Source organism: Bombina bombina, chromosome 1 (genome assembly GCF_027579735.1).
Source record: "Bombina bombina isolate aBomBom1 chromosome 1, aBomBom1.pri, whole genome shotgun sequence".
NCBI classification, from domain to species: Eukaryota; Metazoa; Chordata; class Amphibia; order Anura; family Bombinatoridae; genus Bombina; species Bombina bombina.
In genome coordinates, this window is record NC_069499.1 from 946,183,153 (window position 1) to 946,207,830 (window position 24,678).

Sequence of the window (24,678 nt, forward strand, 5' to 3'; positions counted from 1 at the left end):
ATTTATAAAAGGAGACTACCCAAGTAACAGTGCTGTAACTTTTCTTATAAAAATAATCATATAAAGATTGCCCTAAATATAGACAGCCTTCCTAGCTCAATGGCTGCAGAATTTTAAGGGCTCACAGGAAATGCCCAAACAGGGATTTAATTAAACCTTCCTATGATCATTGGGTCGATTTATAAAGCAGCAGATGCTGCTTCCGACCCATTCCGCTTCAGGTCCGCCTGAAGCAGAAGTTAAGAATCAGCGGTCATAAGACCGCTGCTCCTTAACTCGTCCGCCACCTCTGAGGCGGCGGACAGCAATCAGCCCCGATCGGATACGATCTGGTTGATTGACACCCCCTGCTTTAAGCCGATTGGCCGCGAATGTGCAGGGGCGGCATTGCACAAGTATTTCACTAGAAATGCTTGTGCAATGATATGCTGTTGGCATTTATTGATGTGCGGCGGACATGATCTTCTACAGCGGATAATGTCTGGCCACACAATGATAATTCAGCCCCTATGAGTGAACATATTAGCAGTCAATGTCTGCACCCATATCCGGTCTTACCAGAGGAGTGAAAAAAATATATATATTTTAAGTGCAAGATACAAAAGATGGGAACTCTACAAATGGCAGACATATCACATAAAATCAATTATTGCAAAGGGACAGCTTAAATAAAATGTAACACAACAGTTAAATAATATAGTAAACAACATATTCAATTTAATTTTACTACATTACAATTTATCTTTACTTAAACTCTAAGAGCCAAACTAAAAATTGAGGAGCCCGAAATTTTGGGCAGACACGGGATATGCACACTATATACTACAGCACTTCATTTTCACTTAGAAGGTACTTTTCAGAGCAAAGGCAAAGAATCAATACTGAGAATTAAGACATGTATAGACATAATTTAAAAAGCTGGGGGATGCCACTGTCACTCATGTGTCCTAGCTCTTAGTGGCCACAGTAGTGAATACCATGGATGCAGTGGACACCTTGAGTTAATATTTAGTTATGTGAATGAAACAACTTTGCAATCTACTTTTATCATTTATTTTGCCCACGTTTCATGTAATATAGCTCAGAAAATGGAAGATTTCCTACGTCTCAGAACTTAAAATGCACCCTGCTGACTCATCAAGACTAACCCCGCTACTTATCTGTCCCCAAATTGGGTTTAGCTGAAAACTGCAAAATGTTTTACTTTATAATAACATTATGACCATGGCTCAGCCTTGTTGTCTGCAGAAGTCAAATTGCGGGTGGAGTTTTGCTACTGATAAAACAATTGCAGAAAAACAGGATGTTAATTTAACTTAGTTTACCTAGCCCCTCTAACAGGCTGGTGCCACTCACGTTGTCACCCTCTGGCCAAATCCTGGTCATAAAACTGGATCCCTTTCACACTGCTTTCTTGCACAGGTTGTTTCCTAAACATTCCGCTCAATTTCAGTGACCCAGCCACTGTCACAAGCTGGGACACACACTGACCAGCTGCTGGGCCCCCTTACTTTTGATACCATGTTGCCATGTATCTTAATACAAACGCAAGATCCATTTTAGAAACAACTGACTTATGAATTTTTGACTTTTATAGTGTCCTAATAAGCTCAGCTGGTGAAAGATATGATTACTTCATTCACTATAATTTTGTGACAAGTAATATATTAAAACATGTTATTGCTCAAACAAATCTAAACATATTGGGCCATATTACAAGGGGAGTGCAAAGTTACGCGCAAGCAAAAAGGGGCTTATCGCGGCTGTGTGCGTGTCATATTTTTTGATCATATTACAAGTTGAAAGTAAACGTGATCGCTTGAGCACAATTGAAGTAACGCGCGTCGGGTTAGCGCAAACTCAGAGCTCTGGTTAAACTGTTTTGAAAAACAAAAAAATGTCACAAAACACATCAAAAATACATTTCAAAGTACAGTTACACTGATAATAACACCATCTAATAAAAATTATTCAAAAAAATAGTGCACAAAAATGTTATGAGCTCAAAAGATATGAGGACTCAGGTGTTAGAAAAAATAAAAGGCAGGCAAAGGGCTTTAACATTGAGATACATACATATACATGGTCTAAATATGGATATGTATGTATGTATGTATGTATATATATATATGTATTTACAGACATATATACACATAAATACATACATACACATATAAAGACATGTATATAAGTGAATTGGAGCCCTTTGCAGTTAAGTAGATGGGGTGAGCATTGGGGGGTGGGGGAGGGAAGAGAGTTGTTTGAGAGAGATCAGGTAGGGTTCAGGGGGTGGGAAGTGTCAGGTAGGAGGGTCAGATGGGAGGGTAATCTCTACACTAAAGCTAAAATTAACCTTACAAGCTACCTGACTAACCCCTTCACTGCTGGGAATAATAAAAGTGTGGTGTGCAGCCTGCAACTAGAGGCCTTCTAATTATCAAAAAGCAATGGCAAAGCCATACATGTCTGCTATTTCTGAATAAAGGGGATCCCAGAGAAGCTTTTACAACCATTTTGCTATGATTGCACAAGCTGTTTGTAAATAATTTCAGTGAGAAACCTAAAGTTTGTGAAAAAGTCAATGTTTTTGTTTTTTTTAATCACGGTGAAATGGTGGCATGAAATATACCAAAATAGGCCTAGCTCAATACTTTGGGATGTCTACTAAAAATATATATATAGTTTTGACAGGTAGATAAAAAACTCCACAAGGCTCTATTTCTGTTTAAATGTAGTGATGGCAAAAATGCTAAAATGATCTGGTCTTTTGGGTAAGCTTTAGTCTCGAAATCCTGATCCTTAACCCCTTAAGGCTACAAAAACTGTCACTTAATGACCAAGGACGTACCCTGTACGCCCTCAGGGTTTTCAAGCGCTGGAAGCGCTCCTGATCGCTTCCAGTTGCTTTCATGTTATTGCAGCGATGCCTCAATATTGAGGCATTCTGCAATAAAAAAATGTAGGCATCCTGATGCAGAGAGAGCCACTCTGTGGCCCTCTCTGCATCGGCCAGTGATGGTGCTGATCGTTATTGGGTGGGAGCCATAGCTGGGAGGCACGTGGGCGTTTGGGAAGGGATCTGGGAGGGTGAGGGTGGGTAGGGTAATAAAGGTGGGCAACTACACTACAGAAATTGGGGGGGGGTTTCAAACAAAAAAAGGCAAATTTTGTAGTAAATGGGTACTGGTACTGCCAGTACCCAAGATAGCGCCCAATAGGACGAGGGGGGAGGCTTAGAGAGCTGTTTGGGGGGGATCAGGGAGGTTGGGGGGTAATGGGGGATCCTACATTAAAGAAAAAAACTTTAAATTTTATACTGGCAGACTTTCTGCCAGTACTTAAGATGGCAGTGACAATTGTGAGGTAGAAGGTAGGGGGAGGGAAGAAAGTAGGTTGAGGGGGGTCCGGGAGGGATCAGGGGGTGTGATGTGTCAGGTGGGAGGCTGATCTTTACACTAGAGCTAAAATTATCCATACAAGCTACCTAATTAACCCCTTAACTGCTGGGCATAATATGTGTGGTACGCAGCAGCATTTAGCGGCCTTCTAATTACCAAAAAGCAATTACAAAGCCGTATATGTCTGCTATTTTTGAACAAAGGGGATCCCAGAGCAGCATTTACAACCATTTGTGCAATAATTGCACAAGCTGTTTGTAAATAATTTCAGTGAGAAACCTAAAGTTAGTGAAAAAGTTAATGATTTTTTTTTATTTGATCGCATTTGTCTGCAAAATGGTGGCATGAAATATATCAAAATGAGCCTAGGTCAATACTCTGGGTTGTCTACTACACTACTTTAAAACTAAAACGAACCCTACAAGCTCCATACAAGCTACCTAATTAACCCCTTCACTGCTGGGCATAATACAAGTGTGGTGTGCAGCTGATCTTTACACTAAAGCTAAAATTATCACTACAAGCTACCTAATTAACCCCTTAACTGCTGGGAATAATACGTGTGGTGCGCTTAAGTTTGTGAAAAAGTTAGTTAACAATTTTTTTTATTTGATCGCATTTGGCGGTAAAATTGTGGCATGAAATATACCAAAATGGGCCTAGATCAATACTTTGAGTTGTCTACTAAAAAAAAAAAATATACATGTGAAGGGTTATTTAGGGATTCCTGACAGATATCAGTGTTATCAGTGGAAAAAAATTTTTATTGTACTTTTTGCCCTATAACTTGCAAAAAAAGCAAAGAATATGTAAACATTGGGTATTTCTAAACTCAGGACAAAATTTAGAAACTATTTAGCATGGGTGTTTTTTTGGTGGTTGTAGATGTGTAATAGATTTGGGGGTCAAAGTTAGAAAAAAATATATTTATGCTTACCTGAAAAATGTCTTTCTTTCCGGATATGGAGAGTCCATGACGTCATTCAATTACTAGTGGGAATATCACTCCTGGCCAGCAGGAGGAGTAAAAGAGCACTACAGCAAAGCTGTTAAGTATCACTCCCCTACCCATAATCCCCAGTCATTTGACCGAAGGAAAATGGAAAAAGAATAACACAAAGGTATAGAGGTGCCTGAGGTTTAGTAAAAAATAACTGTCGTAATAAAGGCTGGGGTCATGGATTCTCTATATCTGGAAAGAAAGAAATTTATTAGGTAAGCATAAATTTTGTTTTCTTTCCTAAGATATGAGTCCACAATGTCATTCGATTACTAGTGGAAACCAATACCCAAGCTTGAGGACACAGAGTGAACGGGGGGGAACAAGACAGGCAGACCTAAACAGAAGGCACCACCGCTTGAAGAACCTTTCTCCCAAAAGAGGCCTCAGCCGAGGCAAAAGTATCAAATTTGGAAAATTTGGAAAAAGTATGCAGAGAGGACCAAGTTGCAGCCTTGCAAAGCTGTTCCACAGAAGCTTCATTTTTGAAAGCCCAAGTAGAGGAGACAGCCCTAGTGGAATGAGCTGCAATTCTCTCAGGAGGCTGCTGTCCAGCAGTTTTATAAGCAAAACGAATCATACTTCTCAACCAGAGGGAAAGAGAAGTAGAAGTAGCCTTCTGACCCTTATGCTTTCCTGAGAAACAAACAGGGCAGAAGACTGGCGAAAATCCTTAGTCGCCTGTAGGTAGAATTTTAGAGCATGCACAACATCCAAGTTGTGCAACAGACATTCTTTATGAGAAGAAGGATTGGGGACAGAGAGAAGAAAACAACAATTTCCTGATTAATATTTCTATCCGAAACCACTTTAGGAAGAAACCCCAATTTAGTACGAAGAACCGCTTATCCGCATGAAAGATAAAGGTAAGGAAAATCACACTGCAAAGAGTTCTGAAACTCTCTGAGCAGAAGAGATAGCAATAAGAAACAAAACCTTCCAAGATAGCAACGTAATATCTATGGAATGCATTGGCTCAAACGGAGCCTGCTGCAAAACTTTAAGAACATTATTAAGGCTCCAAGGAGGAGCAACAGGTTTAAAACACTGACAAAAAGATTGAACATCTGGCACATCCACCAGACACTTGTGTAACAAAATAGATAATGCAGAAATCTAAACTTTCAGAGAACTGACTAACAACCCTTTCTCCAGACCTTCTGGAGAAAAGACAAAATTCTAGAAATCCTAACCCTACTCCAAGAGTAGCCCTTAGATTCACACCAATAAAGGTATTTATGCCATACCTTATGATAAATGTTAAGAGTAACAGGTTTGCGAGCCTGGATCATGGTCTCAATGACTGACTAAGAAAATCCACGCTTAGACAGAACTAAGCGTTCAAACTCCAAGCAGTCAGCTTCAGAGAAATGAGATTAGACCCTGAGTTAGAAGGTCCTTCCTCAGAGGCAACCTCCAAGGTGGCCAAGAAGACATCTTCACTAGGTCTGCATACCAGATCCTGTGAGACCATGCAGGAGCTATTAGAAAACTGATGCTCTCTCTTGTTTGATACAAGCAATAACTTGTGGAAGCACAAACGGAGGAAACAGGTATGCTAGAACGAAATCCCAAGGAACCGCCAGAGCATCTATCAGAGTGGCCTGAGGATCCTTGACCTTGAACCGTATCTTGGAAGCTTGTCATTCTGCCGAGATGCCATCAGATCAAACTTCCGGCACCCCCCATTTGAGAGTTAACCTGGAGAACCCCTCCGCATGGAGAGCCCACTCCCCGGGATGAAATGTCTGTCTGTCAGCAAATTCGCTTCCCAGTTGTCCACTCCAGGAATGTGGATGGCAGACAGACAACAATTGTAAGCTTCCGCCTACTGAATAATCTGTGCCACCTCCTTCATGGCTAAGAAACTCTGAGCTCCTCCCTGGTGGTTGATGTAAGCCACTGAGGTGATGTTGTCTGACTGAAACCTGATAAACCGGGCTAAGGACAATGAGGCCAAGCCATCAGAGCATTGTAAATCACTCTCAACTTCAAGATGTTTATGAGGAGAGCAGACTCCTCCCGAGTCCATAGTCCCTGTACCTTTAACGAGTCCCAAAACTGCTCCCAGCCTAGCAGGCTGGCGTCCATGGTAACAATCACCCAGGAAGGTCTCCGTAAGCATGTGCCCTGAGACAGATGTTCCTGAGAAAGCCACCACGGGAGAGAGTCTCTTGTCGACTGGTCTAGATCTATCCTCTGACACAGATCTGAATCATCTCCGTTCCATTGTCTGAGCATGCATAATTGCAGAGCTCTCAAATGGAGTCGAGCAAAAGGTAATGATGTCCATGGAAGCGACAATCAGACCAATTACCTCCATACATTGAGCCACTGATGGCCGAACAGTAGACCGAAGAGAGGCAAGAGGAGAATTTTGGATTTTCTGACCTCCTTCAGAAAAATGTTCGTAGATAGGGAATCTATTATAGTACCTAATAAAACCACCCTTGTAGCTGGAACAATGGAACTCTTTTCCAGATTCACTTTCAAACCACGGGAACATAGAAAGACAACAAGATCTCTGTATGAGAATTTGCTTGTTGAAAAGATGGCGCCTGAACCAATATGTCATCCAGGTATGGCGCCACTGCAATCCCCCAAGACCTGATCACTGCCAAGAGAGCCCCCAGAACCTTTGAGAAAATTCTGGGAGCTGTGGCAGGCCAAACGGAAGAGCCACAAACTGAAAGTGTTTGTCTAGAAAGGCAAATCTCAAAAATTTGTGATGATCCCTGTAAATGGGAACATGAAGATACGCATCCTTAAAGGGACATTATACACTCATTTTTTCTTTGCATAAATGTTTTGTAGATGATCTATTTATATAGCCCATAATTATTTTTTTTTAAATGTATAGTTTTGCTTATTTTTAAATAAGATTGGTCTGATTTTCAGACTCCTAACCAAGCCCCAAAGTTTTATGAGAATACCGTCAGCTACCTACTCCAGCTTGCTCCTGTTTGTGTAAAGGGTCTTTTCGTATGCAAAGTAAGGGGGAGGGTCTTATTTTCCACTTGCAGTGTGCTTTCCATCTACCGTTTCAACAGAGCTAAACTGAGAGCTTCTAAGTACGTTTTTAAACAGTTTTATACTGGATTTGTATATCAGTATCTGTGCATCGTATTCTTCATAGTAGTGTCTATTACATGCAGTTATATGAAAATGAGTGTATACTGTCCATTTAAGGTCTATGGTCGTCATAAACTGACCCTCTTGGACCAAAGGAAGAATGGAACGAATGGTTTCCATTTTGAAGGACGGTACCCTGAGAAACTTTTATTTTGTAACCCTGAGATACTATGTCCACAGCCCAAGGATCTGGACATCTCGTCTCCACGCTTGACAAAACAGGGGAATGTCTGCCCCCCATTTGATCCTAACCTGGACCGGAAGCCGACCCTTCATGCTGACTTAGACTCAGCTGAGAGTTTCTTTGATTGCTTCCACTTATTCCAAGACTGATTGGGTTTCCAAGAAGACTTGGACTGCTCCTGTTTGGAAGAGGGAGAGGAAGACTTTTGACCTTTGAAGTTTACGAAAGGAACAAAAATTACTTTGACGTCCTTTGAGTCTATTCTTCTTGTCTTGCGGTAGAAAAGACCCTTTTCCACCCGTAATATCAGAAATTATTTCTGCCAGACCAGTCCGATCAAGGTCTTCCCCTTGTAAGGAAGCGCCAGAAGCTTGGACTTAGAGGTAAACATCAGCTGATCAAGATTTTAGCCACAATGCCCTGCGGGCTAGGACAGTGTAGCCAGACATCTTGGCTCCTAGTCTAGTAACTTGCATGTTAGCATGAGAAATAAATAAAGGAATTGGCTAGTTTGAGAGTCTTAATCCTATCTTGTATCTCCTCCATCGGAGTCTCTACTAAAATTGATTCAGACAAGGCAAAGCACCAATAAGATGCCGCACTTGCTACTGTGGCAATACAAACTGCAGGTTGCCATTGAAGAACTTGATGAACATACATCTTCTTCAAATAAGCTTCCAGCTTTTTGTCCATGGGATCCTTAAAGGAGCAGATATCCTCTATATGGATAGTAGTTCTCTTAGCCAGAGTAGAAATAGCCCCTTCTACTTTAGGCACCGTACGCCAAGAATGTTTAATGGAGTCAGCAACAGGAAACATCTTTTTAAATACGGGAGACGGGGAGAAGGAATCCCTGGCTTCTCCCATTCCTGTGAAACAATCTCCGTCACACGGTCTGGGACAGGAAAAACTTCCACAGAGAAAGGAACATCATAGTATTTATTAAGTTTACTAGACTTCTTAGGGTTGACAACGACAGAAGTATCAGAGTCGTCCAAAGTAGCCAATACCTCCTTTAATAGTACACAAAGGTGTTCAAGCTTAAATCTGAAGTTTACTTCTTCAATATCAGATGAAGGAATACTGTCCGAATCTGAGATTTCACCCTCAGAGGCTACCGGCGTATCCTCCTCATCAGACTTATGAGGGAGGGTAACCTGCGTAGCAGTAGGTGGAACAGAAACCTTACTATCTGAATGTCTAATTTTCCTTTTGAGTTTTCCCAGCATAGAAAAAGCAGATAATGGCGCAGATACCGCAGAAGATACCTGTGCAGCAAAATCTGCAGGGCACTGTATGTGACACCATAGAGGCTTGGGACGTTTGAGGAGAAAGCTGTGGCATTGCCTGAACAGCATCATCCTGAGAGACATTGGGCTCAGAGGGCAACAATTTATCTTGAAATTTAAGTGTTCTAGCTAAGCATGCAGCACAGAATTGCATAGGCAAAACAATTTGTGCCTCTAGGCATAACAAGCATTTGTCAAAAAACACAGAGTCTTCGTCCATGTCCATAATACTAAATTAAAAATTCCCCAAATTGTAGAAATTTTTTAAATACACTGTCACTTTAAGAATTTTTAATACCACAATGTGTCTGCCAGAAGTCTCTAAAACGATCGTATAGTAGATTGACACCGAAGAGACTGAAATTCAATGACACCGCTCTGTGAATATCCAGCAGCAGAGAGAAGTCACATGACCAGCAAAGAGAGGAAACTACACAGCAAGTAAAAGGCCCACGTTTCCCTCTGCCTACAACATAAGATGCAAGTAGCTGTAGCTGGTTTCAAACTCAAGCAGTTAGCCTGTTCTAGCTAAGCAAGCAAAGAAAACCAACTGCCAAATTTAAAGTTTAATATGAGAGAGTGATGTGTACTACCAACACACCACGCCCTTAGGGGGCGCTTCCTCAGTAGCAGAATGAGTTAAATTAACAATATGTGGGACTTGGGGATATCTCATAGGTGAGTAGTCACACAATTGTATATACTATACACCATCCAAATGATAATAGCAATAATAAAAACAATGCACAAAACAGAGAACAATGTATACAAAATAAAAATACCAAAAATATAAAAAAAATAAAAAATATAAAAAATATATAAAAGTCTATAAATCCAAGGTGATAAAATGATCCAAACGTGGAGGCAGCACTCTGTCAAAGGAAGGCTGTCCTGATGTACAGAATCTGAAAAAAAGTAAAACACAGAGGCGCCACCATGGCCTAATATCGCCAATACAAATAAGAACAGCAGCACAGAAGAATATGATTACTCACAAACATGGAGCACCCAGCTGGTGCAGATGGAGCGGGCTGAAACTTTGCAGTGGTCCAGCACACTGTATCCTTGGCACAGAAGCAGTTAGATATCCTCTGAAAACCCAGAATTCATGTGCCCTTTAAAACAGATGCCAGTCTCTTGTTTGAAGGAGGTACCATCTCCACATCAGAAGGGTGTGGCTGTCCTGTATACCTTCCACTGCTAAAACAGCTCCTCATTCAATATCACAGTCCATCTCTTGGTTTCTGGCAGATGGACAATTCACCCTACTGGAATCCTCCTTCTTCAGAAGCCAGACTGAAACCCCAGTCTTACTGTGCTTTTTCTCCCCAGCTTTCTGCACTACCTTCTGGGTTAGCAGCTATACTGTATAGCCCAAAGAGGAAAAACGTCCCAATAAAGGGAAGATTAGCCCCTAGGGGCATATTTATCAAGGTCTACAAGAGCTGCTGGTGCAATACCGCCCCCCTGCAGACTCGCTGCCAATAGGCCCCCAGCAGGGGGTGTCAATCAACCCGATCGAGTACGATTTCCGGCGATGTGTGTCCGCCTGCTCAGAGCAGGCGCACAGGTTATGGAGCAGCGGTCCATTCGGAGCTTGATACATATGCACCCTAGTCTCAACATACATAATGTGCCTGCCCACTGTCAAATAAAATCCTGTATAAAGGATTTTAAAAATGTCCCCATCTTACTGCATATGACATATTCTTCTAAAGTGCAAGTCTCCAAGACCTAGAAGACAAAAGCACTTACCTGCAGTCTAACTGTCCGTCTGGAAGGGTTTAGTTGGTCTGGTCACTAAGGGGTTAAGGGGTTAAATATATCTGTATATATCTATAGCTATATAAAGTCATCTATATATAGTTATAGATATATATTACACCCAAATACCATCATATATATGTAGAAATATGTATTTATGAATAAATAGAACATATTTTGCTATGTGAAGAACACTGGAATGTGAAATATTCATATTTTCATGTCGGGTTAGTGCACTTGACAATATGCGATTGGGTTTGCGTCCGAGTAGGGTGTTAGGTATTTTTCTTTTTTTGCTCTGTGCGAAAGTTTACTTTTAACTTGTAATACTAGCAACGCGCAAAAAGCTTACTTCTAGCGCAGTTAATGCTTGTGTGGGAGCATTAAATAGCGCTCCACTTGTAATCTGGTCCATTATGGTTATATTTTTATAGATTGATAAGAAACATGTAAGTATTTGAACTTGTTCAAATGTGAATTAAGTATGTTTTGATGTTATCTATAAATTAAGTGAATGGAGACAAGACTAGATGTGTTTGATCTAATGTGGAAAAGCCCAATAAATGTAAAGATGTTTGTTACACTAACTGATAATGCACAAATATATTTTAAAAATGAGCTGTGCAAAGAGACCTAGATTCGTTTTTATAGGAGCGAGACTGATGAAACAGAAAAAAAGGACAAAAAATATGTTGAAAAAATATTTTCCAATGGATTAGAATACCACTGCCAGTCTAAAAATGAAACATTTAAAATCAAAGGCCTTTGAAAAGTCTTATCACCCTGCAAAAACCTATTCAAAAAGCTCTTACAAGAGACCAGAATAGAGTCCCTGTTACAGACCATCCTAAGCAATATAACATTTGACATATTTGTTATATGAATCAGTCTTCTGCATGAATAAGAGCAGAAAGCTTTGCTGTAATATACGGTGCATTCCTGCTCTTTACAACAATGTCAGGGGAATCATTCACAACTGTGAGAAAATTCTCCTGCATATTATGACCTTTACATTGCTCAACAGAGACATATAAACTTACTCATAAAAGAAAAAGGTGGTTCCTAAGTCCTGCAGAACCCCAAATAATGTTACAAATCTCACAAAAATAGCCAAATATTCTTTATGTAGAGTCTGGCTCTCAGGGAGTCATAAAAATGGCCGCTGCAGATGGAGTCCAATGCTAAGCATCCTGACACTAGCAATATAAATGATGAAGTGCTTTTGAGATGTGGTGTGAGAATACAATATAGGAATATAATGTTCTCATACAATGTGTTGGGGAGGGCATGCAGGATTCTAACCAGATTATCACGCCCTTGGTGTTCCTATGTTGGTAATTTACAGTGCCATTGAAGTTCTGAGAGACACATTTTTGGAAAGTGTGCACTGTTTGCTGATGGCCCAAGAATAATCCCTTTATTGCTAAACATATTATTTGTAGACCCTCTTCTATTATTGGCCAGTGTCCTCAACTAAACCCTTCCAGATGTTGCTAGGTGGTAAAGGACAGGTATATCGCTGCGGAATCTGTTGGCGCTCTACAAATACCTGATAATAATAATATCCTAAAACTACTTAGCAACATAATGTGTTAATGAGACAATAATATCTTATTTACTTATTTAACAGTTAAATGTATATTATTTAAAAATTTATTTAATATATTAAAAGATGTAAAACGGGACAAAAAAACATAATTTATGCTTACCTGATAAATTCCTTTCTTCTGTAGTGTGATCAGTCCACGGGTCATCATTACTTGTGGGATATTAACTGCTCCCCTACAGGAAGTGCAAGAGGATTCACCCAGCAGAGTTGCTATATAGCTCCTCCCCTCTACGTCACCTCCAGTCATTCGACCAAGGACCAACGAGAAAGGAGAAGCCAAGGGTGTAGTGGTGACTGGAGTATAATTTAAAAAATATTTACCTGCCTTAAAAATCAGGGCGGGCCGTGGACTGATCACACTACAGAAGAAAGGAATTTATCAGGTAAGCATAAATTATGTTTTCTTCTGTTAAGTGTGATCAGTCCACGGGTCATCATTACTTGTGGGATACCAATACCAAAGCAAAAGTACACGGATGACGGGAGGGATAGGCAGGCTCTTTATACAGAAGGAACCACTGCCTGAAGAACCTTTCTCCCAAAAATAGCCTCCGAGGAAGCAAAAGTGTCAAATTTGTAAAATTTGGAAAAAGTATGAAGCGAAGACCAAGTTGCAGCCTTGCAAATCTGTTCAACAGAGGCCTCATTCTTAAAGGCCCAAGTGGAAGCCACAGCTCTAGTGGAATGAGCTGTAATTCTTTCAGGAGGCTGCTGTCCAGCAGTCTCATAAGCTAAACGAATTATGCTACGAAGCCAAAAAGAGAGAGAGGTAGCAGAAGCTTTTTGACCTCTCCTCTGACCAGAGTAAACGACAAACAGGGAAGACGTTTGTCGAAAATCTTTAGTTGCCTGTAAATAAAATTTAAGGGGCACGAACTACATCCAGATTGTGCAAAAGACGTTCCTTCCTCGAAGAAGGATTTGGGCACAAGGATGGAACAACAATCTCCTGATTGATATTCCTGTTAGTGACTACCTTAGGTAAGAACCCAGGCTTAGTACGCAGAACTACCTTATCCGAGTGAAAAATCAAATAAGGAGAATCACAATGTAAGGCTGATAACTCAGAGACTCTTCGAGCCGAGGAAATAGCCATTAAAAATAGAACTTTCCAAGATAACAACTTTATATCAATGGAATGAAGGGGTTCAAACGGAAAACCCTGTAAAACGTTAAGAACAAGGTTTAAACTCCATGGTGGAGCCACAGCTTTAACACAGGTTTAATCCTGGCCAAAGCCTGACAAAAAGCCTGAACGTCTGGAACTTCTGACAGACGCTTGTGTAACAGAATGGACAGAGCTGAGATCTGTCCCTTTAAGGAACTACGGATAACCCCTTTTCTAAACCTTCTTGTAGAAAAGACAATATCCTAGGAATCCTAACCTTACTCCAAGAGTAACCTTTGGATTCGCACCAATATAGGTATTTACCGCCATATTTTATGGTAAATCTTTCTGGTGACAGGCTTCCTAGCCTGTATTAAGGTATCAATAACTGACTCAGAAAAACCACGCTTTGATAAGATCAAGCGTTCAATTTCCAAGCAGTCAGCTTCAGAGAAGTTAGATTTTGATGTTTGAAAGGACCCTGAATCAGAAGGTCCTGTTTCAGAGGTAACGACCAAGGTGGACAGAATGACATGTCCACCAGATCTGTATACCAAGTCCTGCGTGGCCATGCAGGCGCTATTAGAATCACTGATGCTTTCTCCTGTTTGATTCTGGCAATCAATCGAGGAAGCATCGGGAAAAGTGGAAACACATGAGCCATCCTGAAGGTCCATGGTGCTGTCAAGGCATCTATCAGGACCGCTCCCGGATCCCTGGATCTGGGACCCGTAGCGCGGAAGCTTGGCGTTCTGTCGAGACGCCATGAGATCTATCTCTGGTTTGCCCCAACGTCGAAGTATTTGGGCAAAGACCTCTGGATGAAGTTCCCACTCCCCCGGATGAAAAGTCTGACGACTTAAGAAATCCGCCTCCCAGTTCTCCACTCCCGGGATGTGGATTGCAGACAGGTGGCAAGAGTGAGACTCTGCCCAGCGAATTATCTTCGATACTTCCATCATTGCTAGGGAGCTTCTTGTCCCTCCCTGATGGTTGATATAAGCTACAGTCGTGATGTTGTCCGACTGGAACCTGATGAACCCCCGAGTTGCTAACTGGGGCCAAGCCAGAAGAGCATTGAGGACTGCTCTCAATTCCAGAATGTTTATTGGAAGAAGACTCTCCTCCTGATTCCATAGTCCCTGAGCCTTCAGAGAATTCCAGACAGCGCCCAACCTAGTAGGCTGGCGTCTGTTGTTACAATTGACCAGTCTGGCCTGCTGAATGGCATTCCCCTGGACAGATGTGGCGATAAAGCCACCATAGAAGAGAATTTCTGGTCTCTTGAATGGAATGAAGGACACGGCATGCATTTTGAAGTTTTGTTAACCTGTCCTCTGTCAGGTAAATCTTCATTTCTACAGAATCTATCAGAGTCCCCAGGAAGGGAACTCTTGTGAGTGGAAAGAGAGAACTTTTCTCTTCGTTCACTTTCCATCCATGCGACCTTAGAAATGCCAGTACTATCTCTGTATGAGATTTGGCAGTTTGAAGCTTGAAGCTTGTATCAGTATGTCGTCTAAGTACGGAGCTACTAGAAATTCCTCGCGGTCTTAGTACGCCAGAAGAGTGCCCAGAACCTTTGTGAAGATTCTTGGAGCCGTAGCCAGTCCGAATGGAAGAGCTACAAACTGGTAATGCCTGTCTAAAAAGGCAAACCTTAGATACCGGTAATGACTTCTGTGAATCGGTATGTGAAGGTAAGCATCCTTTAAATCCACTGTGGTCAAGTACTGACCCTCTTGGATCATGGGCAAAATTGTTCGAATAGTTTCCATCTTGAACGATGGAACTCTTAGGAATTTGTTTAGGATCTTTAAATCCAAGATTGGCCTGAAGGTTCCCTCTTTTTTGGGAACTACAAACAGATTTGAGTAAAACCCTTGTCCTTGTTCCAACCGCGGAACTGGATGGATCACTCCCATTAATAAAAGATCTTGTACGCAGCGTAGAAACGCTTCCTTCTTTGTTAGGTTTGTTGACAACCTTGACAGATGAAATCTCCCTCTTGGGGGAGAGGATTTGAAGTCCAGAAGGTATCCCTGAGATATGATCTCTAACGCCCAGGGATCCTGAACATCTCTTGCCCAAGCCTGGGCGAAGAGGGAAAGTCTGCCCCCCACTAGATCCGGTCCCGGATCGGGGGCCCTCAATTCATGCTGTCTTAGGGGCAGCAGCAGGTTTTCTGGCCTGTTTGCCCCTGTTCCAGGACTGGTTAGGTTTCCAGCCTTGTCCTGTAGCGAGCAACAGCTCCTTCCTGTTTTGGTGCAGAGGAAGTTGATGCTGCTCCTGCTTTGAAATTACGAAAGGAACGAAAATTGGACTGTCTAGCCTTGGCTTTGGCCTTGTCCTGAGGCAGGGCATGACCTTTACCTCCTGTAATGTCATCAATAATCTCTTTCAAGCCGGGCCCGAATAAGGTCTGCCCTTTGAAAGGAATATTAAGCAATTTAGATTTAGACGTAACATCAGCTGACCAGGATTTTAGCCACAGAGCTCTGCGTGCCTGAATGGCGAATCCTGAATTTTTAGCCGCAAGTTTAGTTAAATGTACTACGGCATCTGAAATAAATGAATTAGCTAACTTAAGGAATTTAAGTTTGTGTGTGATGTCATCTAGTGTGGATGATTGAAGTGTCTCTTCCAGAGACTCAAACCAAAATGCTGCTGTAGCCGTGACAGGCGCAATACATGCAAGAGGTTGCAATATAAACCCTTGTTGAACAAACATTTTCTTAAGGTAACCCTCTAATTTTTTATCCAGTGGATCTGAAAAAGCACAGCTATCCTCCACTGGGATAGTGGTACGCTTAGCTAAAGTAGAAACTGCTCCCTCCACCTTAGGGACCATTTGCCATAAGTCCCGTTGTGGCGGCGTCTATTGGAAACATTTTTCTGAATATAGGAGGGGGTGAGAAAGGCAACACCGGGTCTATCCCACTCCTTAGTAACAATGTCAGTAAGTCTCTTAGGTTATAGGAAACACGTCAGTACTCGTCGGTACCAGCAAAATATTTATCCAACCTACACATTTTTTTCTGGGATTGCAACTGTGTTACAATCATTCAGAGCCGCTAATACCTCCCCTAGTAACACACGGAGGTTCTCAAAGCTTAAATTTAAAATTTGAAATGTCTGAGTCCAGTTTATTTGGATCAGAACCGTCACCCACAGAATGAAGCTCTCCGTCTTCATGTTCTGCAAACTGTGACGCAGTATCAGACATGGCCCTTGCATTATCAGCGCACTCTGTTCTCATCCCAGAGTGATCACGTTTACCTCTTAGTTCTGGTAGTTTAGCCAAAACTTCAGTCATAACAGTAGCCATATCTTGTAATGTGATTTGTAATGGCCGCCCAGATGCACTCGGCGCTACAATATCACGCACCTCCTGAGCGGGAGATGCAGGTACTGACACGTGAGGCGAGTTAGTCGGCATAACTCTCCCCTCGTTGTTTGGTGAAATATGTTCAATTTGTACAGATTGACTATTTTTTAAAGTAGCATCAATACATTTAGTACATAAATTTCTATTGGGCTCCACTTTGGCATTAACACATATAGCACAGATATCTTCCTCTGAATCAGACATGTTTAACACACTAGCAAATAAACAGCAACTTGGAAATACTTTTTCAAAGTAATTTACAAATAATATGAAAACGAACTGTGCCTTTAAGAAGCACAGAAAAATATTATAACAGATAAAATAATTAAGTTATAGCATCAATCTTTGTCAGAATATACAGTTTTAGCAAAGGATTGTTCCCCTCAGCAAATGATAACTAACCCAGGCAGCAGAAAAAAAATACACAAATAAACGTTTTTTATATCACAGTCAATACAATCAGCACAGCTCTGCTGTATGATTACTTCCCTCAAAAAAGACTCTTGAGATCCCTGAACTCTGTAGAGATGAACCGGATCATGCAGGAAGAAAATGAACCTCTGACTGAGTTTTTCTGATGCATAGTGAAAGCACCAAAATGGCCCCTCCCCCACACACATAACAGTGAGAGGGATCAGTGAACTGCTCTAATTTAAATCAAAACTATTGCCAAGTGGAAAAAAAGTGCCCAAAACATTTTTTCACCCAGTACCTCAGAGAAAAAAACGTTTTTACATGCCAGCAAAAAAAACGTTTTACCTCAATAATTAATTGTCATTTAAAACCTATTGCAAGTCCCTGCAAAATAGGTTAAGTCTATGTATACAGTTTAAAAGCCAGAGAAGTACCATTTCCCAGAAAACTGAAGTGTAAAATATACATACATGACAGCCTGATATCAGCTACATCTACTGCATTCAAGGCTGAGTTTACATTATAACGGTATGGCAGGATTTTCTCATCAATTCCATGTCAGAAAATAATAAACTGCTACATACCTCTTGCAGATTAATCTGCCTGCTGTCCCCTGATCTGAAGTTTACCTCACTCCTCAGATGGCCGAGAAACAGCAATATGATCTTAACTACTCCGGCTAAAATCATAGAAAAACTCAGGTAGATTCTTCTTCAAATTCTACCAGAGAAGGAATAACACACTCCGGTGCTATTATAAAATAACAAACTTTTGATTGAAGATATAAAAACTAAATATATCACCATAGTCCTCTCACACATCCTATCTAGTCGTTGGGTGCAAGAGAATGACTGGAGGTGACGTAGAGGGGAGGAGCTATATAGCAACTCTGCTGGGTGAATCCTCTTGCACTTCCTGTAGGGGAGCAGTTAATATCCCACAAGTAATGATGACCCGTGGACTGATCACACTTAACAGAAGAAAACTCCAGTATATCTGTAATATAAAAAAAAAAAAGCAGCCTAAGATAAAGTGCTGCTTTGCTCCTTTTTGTTATGTAACTTTGCCTTCCCATCAGTTGTCATCAGCCTCGGTATCCATCCAATCAGAGGACAACACCTAAGCAGTGTGTATGGGTGTGGCATGCAGTGAGGTTGATTGTTCTTATCATTTTGAGACAGAGCTCTGCTATGCACAATATATGAGAGATAGCGAAATGCACCTTGGCTTTATTAGTAGTTTTTCTTAAAATGACCACACCAATTGCACACAAATACATTGTACCTCATATTCCATGGATGCAATTGAGGAGCATGGTAATAAAGTGCACATTTGCCCCAGTGCTCAGTTTAATAACAATCAGTGACTGGCCATCTGCATCTGTCAATAACAGTTACCACTCCCTCTGTCTCTTTGGATGGTCTGGGCTGCCGTTTTTAACACATTTATTCAAGCAACGTATTAAAGTGACAAGAAACACAAAAAAAATTATTTCGTGATTCGTATAGAACATACAATTTTAACCATTTTTCTATTTTATTTCTATTATCAAATTTGCTTCATTCTCTTGTTATCCTTTGCTGAAGGAATATTGGTAGCTTGCTGAGCACATCTAGTTAGCCAATCCCAAGAGACAAATGTGTGCATGCACCAATCAGCAGATAGCTCCCACTAGTGTAGTATATGTGCTTACTCATTTTCAACAATGGATACTAAGAGAACAAAGCACATTTGAAAACAGAAGTGAATTAAGTGTCTTACAATTACATGCTCTATCTGAATCATGCAAGTGGAATTTTGACTTTCCTATTCCTTTAAGAAATAAGGGTAATGCTCTCACAGATAATTTTTTTTAATGAAGATGCAGAAACACGATTTAGCAAACTTGTAGACAGTTATGCACTTAGGCTTTTCATATTTCCCATCACTGTAGAACAGTGGTAAAGTTCTATTATTCTATTATCTCATTGAACTTGAAGCTTCTAGGGGCTTCTACAGGCAGTTATATAACTAGACGGAAGGATCATTACTGTATCACTATATTTTAGGGGCACCATCACATAATGCAGCACTAAACTGCGAGTCCCTTTAAAGGCTGAGATACACATCACACAACTGTACTGCATGTTTCTAGGCCATGAGGCCTATTTATCAAATGTCTGTCGGACCTGATCCAACAGTGCGGATCAGGTCCGACAGACATCGTTGAATGCGGAGAGCAATACGCTCTCCGTATTCAGCATTGCACCAGCAGCTCTTGTGAGCTGCTGGGCAACGCCGCCCGCTGCAGACTCGCAGCCAATCGGCCGCCAGCAGGGGGTGTCAATCAACCCGATCGTACTCGATCAGGATGAATTGTGGCGATCTCGGAGCTTGATAAATGGGCCTCCATGTCTCTAAATTTATAACACTAGATTTACTGTATTATGGAACAGGATCTCAAGCTATTATGTAAACTCCATAAAGGAATATTGGATTGACCCATTAACTTCCAACCTGCATTGAGAATGCACTACAGTAAAGCATTTCAAATATGCATGTTTTATTCACGCTTGCTTTAAATTAAACGTAGCTTATTTCTGCAGCTAACCTAGCCCTTGTCATGATGCTACAGCCAATCAGAGGTTGTAGGGCCCAAGCTATCATTCTCAAAGGCTGCACTCAGTAGAATGTTGCTGTTGTTGAGTATAATAGGCCAGGGGCTAATTTTTATGCTTATTTTTGAAAATAAAAAAAAACTGTGGTTTGGTTGGAGGGTGTGTAAATGGCAAGTTTAAAGACACATGAAACCCAATGTTGTTGTTTCATGATTCAGATAGAACATGCAATTTTAAACAACTTTCAAATTTACTTCTATTATCAATTCTTCAATTTCTTGGTATCTTATGAAAAGCAGGGACGTATGCTTAGGAGTCGGCCCATTTCCGGAGCACTATATGGCAGCAGTTTTGCAAGAATGTGATCCATTTGCAAGAGCACTAGAGGGCAGCGCTATTTCCTGCCATGTAGTGCTACAGATGCCTACCTAGGTATCTCTTCAACACAGAATATCATGGGAACAAAGCAAATTTGATAATAGAAGTAAATTGGGAACTTTTTTTTAAATGGTATGAATTGGGTTTGAATTACAAAATACATTTTTTGGGTTTCAGATCCCTTTAAGTTAAAATATGCACAAAAGAATTGTGCAAATTTTAAAAAGTTTTCCTCTACTGCAGGGCTGCAAGGGATTAGAAAAGATGCACAATATAATTAAGCTTTTCAGTGTTCCTTGAAGATAGCTGCTCCATTTTAAAGGGACATAATACTCATATGCTAAATCACTTGAAACTGATGCAGTATAAATGTAAAAAGCTGACAGGAAAATATCATCTGAGTATCTCTATGTAAAAAAGGAAGATATTTTACCTCACAATCTCCTCAGCTCAGCTCAGCAACTTTGTGTAAAAAGTTTCAGCTGCTGCTCAGCTGCAGGTAAAAAAAATAAAAATGAAGAAATGAACTGCAGCCAATCAGCATCAACAGTGCTGAGGTCATGAACTCTTTTACTGTGATCTCATGAGATTTCACTTAACTCTCATGAGATTTCATAGTAAACTTCCTTAAACTGAATAGGGAAATAAGATGCGTGTGCACGAAAGCAAAGCTGATTTGCTGCTTAAAAGTCCTCAACAATGGGATGTGGCTACTGAGGAACTTTTGAGGTAAAATATATTTCTTTACATAGAGATGTTCAGGTGATATTTTCTAGTCAGCTTTTTACAGCTATGCTGTATCACTTTCAAGTGTTTCAACATTTAGGTATTGTGGCCCTTTAAGTATATTGTTGTGTAACCTTTTATTTTGTCAAAGTTTCTTTTTTTTATGCTTGTTTTTCTAGCTGTGTTGCATTGTTTAGCACTGTAACTGATACCCCTTAGACACTAGATAAACAGTGGCATATAACCTTTTAAGCTGAAAATCTATAGCGTTAATATCACCAACCTGCCAGGGTGTTCCTGCAGAACCTGATAGATACTGATATGGAAAGTCTCATTGTCAAACCTCTCCCTAATATAATCTTTGTATATCCGGAATTCAGCGGCCGTCACGGCTTCACCATCTGGAATTTTGGCAAGGTCGAATCTGAACTCACGGTGGTGTCGCCTTTGATGGAAGAATTCTTTATCATGCTCCACTAAAATGAAAAACAGAATATGTTTGTTACTGTTCCAATATGGTATTAGTTTTACATATTATTGAACTCGGTTTCATGTTTTCATGCAACGTCTCTCTTCATAAAAAGAAGGAATGTAAAAGTCAGGCTATTGGACTATACTCACAGCTCGACCACTATTTTCAGCAAGGTATCTAAAATCATAGTTTGAATGAAAACATATTCAACCTTCATTGTTTTCATGGAGTGACCATTTGCCCAGACCAGGTAACCTTTCCAATCACCTATATTGGCTTTCAAAAGGGAAAAGTTCCTAATACCATCCAAAGATTGCAAATCCATCTAGATGCAGGAAACAAACACCTCTTGCACCTCCTCAGGACAGCATATAATCGTATCTCTCAACATTTCAATATAAAAACCTGGGGCTGGGCACTTGGGCAGAGTCTGGACAAACTGTGATCAAAACTAAGAGATCCTGGAGTGCAGTGTGGGCATTTAGTGTGCAGAACCACGTAGGGTTGGAGAACTTCTAAGAATGTTTCCTCTTAGAGAAACTATGATGTAAAAAGTGTATGGCGGTCAAGCAGGACAGCACCTCTGAATCAGGACGGTCTCAAATTGCAGGAGGATTTAGAGTTAAACAGCAACTAGAGCCTGTAGCAGACCTAATCAGCAGGGGGCCCTGGTGAAACGTTTATTTGGGCCCCCCATAGGCAACTCAGTAGTACGCAATAGTAATAATATACATGCTGCTATGAATAATGATTTGAGGATAGATAGACCTGCAAACTGCACTAATAAAAGACTCCCCTGCATTAGGATTGCACACATTCTGCACACTCCTATTGTATAGACAGGCTGTTATGGCCCCTCTCCAGCACTTGGGCCCTGGAGTCACTGCACCTGCTGCACCAATGGTAGTTCCGCCCCTGAATAGAGCCCATCACTTGTTTCAAGCTTAATAGAAAATAGCTTGTTTGCTGTAGTCTCGCACTATGTTTTGCATGTCACTAACCTCAATTCACCTATTATGAATGAAACCAATAAAATTATTAACTTTTTACTTTGACTAACCTTGGCACCGCTAATGTTTCTGAAATTCCCATGATGCTCAGCTAGACTGCAGACTGACTAAGCATCATGGGAATTGTAGTTTCTAAACATCTTTCAAAGTTAGTCATCACTGCCTGAGGTAAACAGCACTACGTAAATAAAAAAAACTTTATGGGTTTCACAATATTTTAGTACTTCAGCAAATTGCTTATTATTAAAATTAAAATCAAGTTATGGAAACAACAGAGAAAACACACAGCTTAAAAAACAGATGAGGTAATTGAAAAAAATGTAAATGATTCCTTGATGTTAATGCCTGAGATTTCCTACTACTTACAAAACATATTGCCTAATGTGTGAGAATATTACTCATCTGTCCAAATCATTGTGTTCTTCACAGCTTCAGCGGGAGGTGCTAATTAACAGTTCTCTATGCTGCAATGCTTAATGTGTAATTTACGTAATGTGATGCAGTTCTGACCTCCAGTGTGTTGGTTAAACTTCAATACAAACTGAATAAATTAATTGAAATTAATCAACTTACAGCTGTTTGTTTGTTACTGTATAGGAACAGAATTGGTAAACTATGTTTATAATAAAAAGGGGAGGAGTGATGGCACTACTAATGAGAAAAGAATACACATATAGCACTCAAATCCCACAACACAAACGTGTATATGTTTATAAGAGGGTATACGCCAACAAAAGAAATTTAAAAATTAAACTTTATTAGATATGTTAAAAATGGGTGCATTAAAAACAACTAGAGACGATTTGGCTACATCGTAGAGTCGTTTCCTGGATACCGTCACACCAGGGAATGGATACAGTTAAGTGACTTAGGTCAGTAAGAGAATGAGGTGACCTATAGTAACCATATAAAAATTGTCCCACACTAGATTAATGGTATTGACTTCAAGCTAGATAGTACTTGGAGGCATAAAATTATAACTATATATGAATATGCCAAGGTGGAATGGTATTGACTTCAAGCTAGACAGTACTTGGAGGCATAAAATTATATTATAACTATATATGAATACGCATTCATATATAGTTATAATATAATTTTATGCTTCCAAAAAATATCTAGCTTCAAGTCAAAACCATTAATCTAGTGTGGGACAACTTATATATGGTTACTATAGGTCACCCTATTCCACCTTGGCATATTCCTATATAGTTATAATATTAATGTAGAGAGTATACGTCAACAAAAGAAATTTAAAAATTAAACTTTATTAGATATTCGAAAAATGGGTGCATTAATAACAACTAGAGACGATTAGGCTAAATCGTAGAGTCGTTTCCTGGAAATGGATAAAGTTAACTGACTTAGGTCAGTAAGAGAATGGGGTGACTTATAGTAACCATATAGAAGTTGTCCCACACTAGATTAATGGTATTGACTTCAAGCTAGATAGTACTTGGAGGCATAAAATTATATTATAACTATATATGAATACGCCAAGGTGGAATGGTATTAACTTCATGCTAGATAGTACTTGGAGGCATAAAATTATATTATAACTATATATGAATACGCCAAGGTGGAATAGGGTGACCTACAGTAACCATATATAAGTTGTCCCACACTAGATTAATGCACCCATTTTTAATATCTAATAAAGTTTAATTTTTAAATTTCTTTTGTTGACGTATACCCTCTACGTTAATATTATAACTATATATGAATACGCCAAGGTGGAATAGGGTGACCTATAGTAATCATATATAAGTTGTCCCACACTAGATTAATGGTATTGACTTCAAGCTAGATAGTACTTGGAGGCACAAAATTATATTATAACTATATATGAATACACCAAGATGGAATGGTATTGACTTCAAGCTAGACAGTACTTGGAGGCATAAAATTATATTATAACTATATATGAATACGCCAAGGTGGATATATATATATATATATATATATAATATATATATATATATATATATATATAATACATATTATAACTATATATGAATACGCCACCTTGGCGTATTCATATATAGTTATAATATAAATTTATGCCTCCAAGTACTATCTAGCTTAAAGTCAATACAATTCCACCTTGGTGTATTCATATATAGTTATAATATAATTTTATGCCTCCAAGTACTATCTAGCTTGAAGTCAATACCATTAATCTAGTGTGGGACAACTTATATATGGTTAC

The 24,678-nt window shown here is 40.0% G+C and overlaps 1 protein-coding gene across 1 annotated transcript in view; it reads right to left on the reverse strand.

The window, feature by feature from the left end:
- BMP7 (bone morphogenetic protein 7) overlaps nt 1–24,678 on the reverse strand; it is a 307,585-nt gene that overhangs the window by 51,831 nt on the left and 231,076 nt on the right. Inside the window, exon 2 of the mRNA XM_053703818.1 lies at nt 21,271–21,463. Within this exon, the coding sequence (XP_053559793.1) occupies nt 21,271–21,463 (193 nt within the window). The remainder of the gene's footprint in view (nt 1–21,270; nt 21,464–24,678) is intronic.